Raw genomic sequence first — 5,184 nt, 5'->3', positions numbered from 1 at the left:
GAGACCCATAGACACCATAGAGACCCATAGAGACCCATAGACCCCATAGAGACCCATAGAGACCCATAGAGACCCATAGACACACATAGAGCCCCATAGGGACACATAGAGACACATAGACACACATAGAGACCCATAGACACACATAGAGACCCATAGAGACCCATAGACACACATAGAGACCCATAGAGCCCCATAGAGACCCATAGACACACATAGAGCCCCATAGAGACACATAGAGACACATAGACACACATAGAGACCCATAGAGCCCCATAGAGACCCATAGACACACATAGAGCCCCATAGAGACACATAGAGACCCATAGACACACATAGAGACCCATAGAGACACATAGAGACCCATAGAGCCCCATAGACACACATAGAGACCCATAGAGACACATAGAGACCCATAGACACACATAGAGCCCCATAGACACACATAGACACACATAGAGCCCCATAGACACACATAGAGCCCCATAGACACACACAGAGCCCCATAGACACACAGAGTAACATAGAGACCCATAGAGACCCATAGACACACATAGAGCCCCATAGAGACACATAGAGCCCTATAGACCCCTATAGAGCCACCCCCAGACCCCCTGCAGACCCCCATAGCCCCCTATAGACCCCTATAGAGCCACCCCCAGACCCCCATAGCCCCCTATAGCCCCCCATAGCCCCCCATAGCCCCCTATAGAGCCACCCCATACCCCCCCACTGCAGCACCCATGGGTGCCCGCACCCACCGCGCGTGGCCATGAGCAGGGTCCCGTCCTCGCGCCCGTAGCGCCCGAAGCAGAGCCCGGTCACCACGTCCTGGGCAGGAAGAGGGGTTGGGGGGGGCTTTTGGGGGGCTTCGGGGGGGGGGTTGGGGGGTTTGGGGTGTTTCAGGGTGTTTTGGGGTGTTTCAGGTGGTTTTGGGGTGTTTCAGGGTGTTTTGGGGTGTTTCAGGCAGTTTTGGGGTGTTTCAGGTGGTTTTGGGGCGTTTCAGGGTGGGTTTGGGGTGTTTCAGGCGGTTTTGGGGTGTTTCAGGTGGTTTTGGGGTGTTTCAGGGTGTTTTGGGGTGTTTCAGGGTGTTTTGTGGTGTTTCAGGGTGTTTTGTGGTAGTTTTGGGGTGTTTCAGGGTGTTTTGGGGTGTTTCAGGCAGTTTTGGGGTGTTTCAGGTGGTTTTGGGGCGTTTCAGGGTGGGTTTGGGGTGTTTCAGGCGGTTTTGGGGTGTTTCAGGTGGTTTTGGGGTGTTTCAGGGTGTTTTGGGGTGTTTCAGGGTGTTTTGTGGTGTTTCAGGGTGTTTTGTGGTAGTTTTGGGGTGTTTCAGGGTGTTTTGGGGTGTTTCAGGCAGTTTTGGGGTGTTTCAGGCGGTTTTGGGGTGCTTCAGGGTGGGGTTTGGGGTGTTTCAGGGTGTTTTGTGGTGTTTCAGGGTGTTTTGTGGTGTTTCAGGGTGTTTCGGGGTAGTTTTGGGGTGTTTCAGGGTGTTTTGGGGTGTTTCAGGCAGTTTTGGGGTGTTTCAGGCGGTTTTGGGGTGCTTCAGGGTGGGGTTTGGGGTGCTTCTGGGTGGTTTTGGGTGTTTCAGGTTGGTTTGGGGGTGCTTCAGGGTGTTCAGGCTGTTTTGGGGTGTTTCAGGTGGTTTTGGGGTGTTTCAGGCTGGTTTTGGGGTGTTTCAGGATGGTTTTGGGGGGTTTCAGGTTGGTTTTGGGGTGTTTCAGGGTGTTCAGGGTGGTTTTGGGGTGTTTCAGGGTGTTTCAGGTTGGTTTTGGGGTGTTTCAGGGTGCTTTGTGGTGTTTCAGGGTGTTCAGGCTGGTTTTGGGGTGTTTTAGGGTGTTCAGGTTGGTTTTGGGGTGTTTCGGGGGTGTTGGGGTGTTTCAGGTTGGTTTCGGGGGATTTCAGGGGGGTTTGGGGGTGTTTCAGGCAGTTTCAGGGTGTTCAGGATGGTTTTGGGGTGTTTCAGGGTGGGTTTGGGGTGCTTCAGGTTGGTTTTGGGGTGTTTCAGGGTGTTGAAGTTGGTTTTAGGCTTTTCAGGTTGGTTTTGGGGTGTTTCAGGGTGGTTTTGGGGCAGTTTTGGGGTGTTTCAGGCTGGTCTTGGGGTGTTTTAGGGTGTTTTGGGGCAGTTTTGGGGTGTTTCAGGGTGTTTGGGGGTGTTTCAGGCTGGTTTTGGGGTGTTTCGGGGTGTTTCAGGGTGGTTTTGGGGTGTTTCAGGGTGTTTTGGGGCAGTTTTGGGGTGTTTCAGGGTGTTTGGGGTCAGTTTTGGGGTGTTTCAGGGCAGTTTTGGAGTGTTTCAGGGCTGTTTTGGGGCAGTTTCAGGGTGTTTCGGGGCAGTTTTGGGGTGTTTCAGGGCAGTTTTGGGGTGTTTCGGGGCAGTTTTGGGGTGTTTCAGGGTGTTTGGGGTCAGTTTTGGGGTGTTTTGGGGCAGTTTTGGGGTGTTCCGGGGTGCTTCAGGGTGTTTTGGGGCAGTTTTGGGGTGTTTCAGGCTGGTTTTGGGGTGTTTCAGGGTGTTTTGGGGCAGTTTTGGGATGTTTTGGGGCAGTTTTGGGGTGTTTCAGGGCAGTTTTGGGGTGTTTCAGGCTGGTTTTGGGGTGTTTCAGGCTGGTTTGGGGCAGTTTTGGGGTGTTTCAGGGTGGTTTTGGGGTGTTCCAGGGTGTTTTGGGGCAGTTTTGGGGTGTTTCAGGCTGGTTTTGGGGTGTTTCAGGGTGTTTCGGGGCAGTTTTGGGGTGTTTCAGGCGGTTTTGGGGTGTTTCAGGGTGTTTTGGGCCAGTTTTGGGGTGTTTTGGGGCAGTTTTGGGGTGTTTCAGGGTGTTTTGGGCCAGTTTTGGGGTGTTTTGGGGCAGTTTTGGGGTGTTTCAGGCTGGTTTTGGTGTGTTTCAGGGTGTTTCGGGGTGTTTCAGGGCAGTTTTGGGGTGTTTCAGGGCAGTTTTGGGGTGTTTCAGGGTGTTTTGGGGCAGTTTTGGGGTGTTTCAGGGTGTTTTGGGGCAGTTTTGGGGTGTTTCAGGGCAGTTTTGGGGTGTTTCAGGGTGTTTTGGGGCAGTTTCAGGGTGTTTCAGGGTGTTTTGGGGCAGTTTCAGGGTGTTTCAGGGCTGTTTTGGGGCAGTTCCAGGCTGGTTTGAGGGCTGTTTCGCGGTGCCGGGGGCTCACCGGGCTCTGCAGCACCGCCACCAGGCTCCTCCCCCGGTAGAGCCGCAGCTCCCGGGTCTCCAGCGCCAGCAGCGCCAGCGCCGCCCCCCCCGGCAGCCGCCCCCCCGCCAGCGCCGCCGCCCCCCCCGGCAGCCGCAGGGTCCAAAGCCGCCGGCCCTGGGGCATGGGGGGGGGGGGGGGGGTCAGGGGGGGGTCCAAGGGGGGGGGGGGTCCAAAGGGGGGGGGAGGGTTAAAAGAGACCCAGGGAGGGTCCCAAAGGGTCTTGGGGGGGGCATGGGGGTCCCAAGGGGGGTTGGGGGGGGGTCTCAATGTGGGTTGGGGGGGTCCCAAGGGGGGCTTGGGGGGGGAGAAATTGGGGGGTGCAATTGGGCTCTGGGGGGGGGGCCCAAAGGGTCTTGGGGGGGGCATGGGGGTCCCAAAGGGGGTTGGGGGGTGGGTCTCAATGTGGGTTGTGGGGGGGTTGGGGGTCCCAAATGGTCTTGGGGGGGGAGAAATTGGGGAGGTGCAATTGGGCTCTGGGGGGGGCCCAAAGGGGCTTGGGGGGGGTTAAAGGGGGGGGTTGGGGGGTCCCAAGGGGGGTTGGGGGGGTCTCAATGTGATATGTGGGGGGTTGGGGGTCCCAAGGGGGGCTTGGGGAGGGAGAAATTGGGGGGTGCAATTGGGCTCTGGGGGGGGGGGTCCCAAAGGGTCTTGGTGGGGGGAGAAATTGGGGGGTGCAATATGGGCTCTGGGGGGGGGGTCCCAAAGGGTCTTGGTGGGGGGAGAAATTGGGGGGTGCAATTGGGCTCTGGGGGGGGGGGTCCCAAAGGGTCTTGGTGGGGGGAGAAATTGGGGGGTGCAATTGGGCTCTGGGGGGGGGCCCAAAGGGGCTTTGGGGGGGTTAAAGGGGTGGGTATGGGGGGTCCCAAGGGGGGTTGGGGGGTCTGTGGGTTGGGGGGGTCCCAAGGGGTCTTGGGGAGGGAGAAATTGGGGGGTGCAATTGGGCTCTGGGGGGGGGGTCCCAAAGGGGCTTGGGGGGGGAGAAAAATTGGGGGGTGCAATTGGGCTCTGGGGGGAGACCCAAAGGGGCTGGGGGGGGGGGGCATGGGGGTCCCAAGGGGGTCTGGGGGGTCCCAAAGGGTCTGGGGTTGGGGAGAAATTGGGGGGTGCAATTGGGCTCTCAGGGGTCCCAAAGGGGCTTGGGGGGGGTTAAAGGGGTAGGGGGGGGGGCATGGGGGTCCCAAGGGGTGTTGGGGGGGGAGAAATTGGGGGGTGCAATTGGGCTTGGGGGGGGGGTCCCAAAGGGGCTGGGGGGGGGCATGGGGGTCCCAAGGGGGGGTTGAGGGGGGTCCCAAAGGGTCTTGGTGGGGGGAGAAATTGGGGGGTGCAATTGGGCTCTGGGGGGGGGGGGTCCCAAAGGGGCTTGGGGGGGGTTAAAGGGGTCGGGGGGGGCATGTGGGTCCCAAGGGGTGGTTGGGGGGGGTCCTAAAGCGTCTTGGGGGGTGCAATTGGGCTCTGGGGGGGGGGTCCCAAAGGGGCTTGGGGGGAGGGGGTTAAAGGGGGTGGGGCATGGGGGTCCCAAGGGGGGTTGGGGGGGGAGAAATTGGGGGGTGCAATTGGGCTCTCAGGGGTCTCAAAGGGGCTGGGGGGGGGGTTAAAGGGGTGGGGGGGGGCACATGGGGGTCCCAAGGGGGGGTTGAGGGGGGTCCCAAAGGGTCTTGGGGAGGGAGAAATTGGGGGGTGCAATTGGGCTCTGGGGGGGGGGTCCCAAAGGGGCTTGGGGGGGGTTAAAGGGCTCCGGGGGGGGGGCATGGGGGTCCCAAGGGGGTCTGGGGGGGGGAGAAATTGGGGGGTGCAATTGGGCTCGGGGGGGTCCCAAAGTGGCTGGGGGGGGGGCATGGGGGTCCCAAGGGGGGGTTGGGGGGTGTCCTAAAGGGTCTTGGGGGGTGCAATTGGGCTCTGGGGGGGCCCAAAGGGTCTGGGGGGGGGCATGGGGGTCCCAAGGGGGGGTTGAGGGGGGTCCCAAATGGTCTTGGGGGGGGAGAAATGGGGGGTGCAATTGGG

General features: G+C 59.7%; 1 protein-coding gene across 1 annotated transcript; it reads right to left on the bottom strand.

The window, feature by feature from the left end:
* Positions 1-733: 733 nt before the first annotated feature.
* On the bottom strand, positions 734-3,340 carry BBS1 (Bardet-Biedl syndrome 1; the record flags this gene model as incomplete). Its single annotated transcript, XM_062625801.1, has 2 exons — positions 3,142-3,340; positions 734-831 (listed from the first exon to the last, which is right to left on the bottom strand). Coding segments are annotated over exons 1-2 (263 nt in total), but the record flags the coding sequence as incomplete, so codon positions are not given.
* Between the last annotated feature and the right edge of the window lie 1,844 nt (positions 3,341-5,184).

The sequence above is a fragment of the Pezoporus occidentalis genome, unplaced genomic scaffold (assembly GCF_034315485.1).
Source record: "Pezoporus occidentalis ecotype Australia unplaced genomic scaffold, CSIRO_AGI_Poc_V1 ctg2829, whole genome shotgun sequence".
Lineage (NCBI taxonomy): Eukaryota > Metazoa > Chordata > Aves > Psittaciformes > Psittacidae > Pezoporus > Pezoporus occidentalis.
This window is presented reverse-complemented; position numbering and strand designations above follow the sequence as displayed.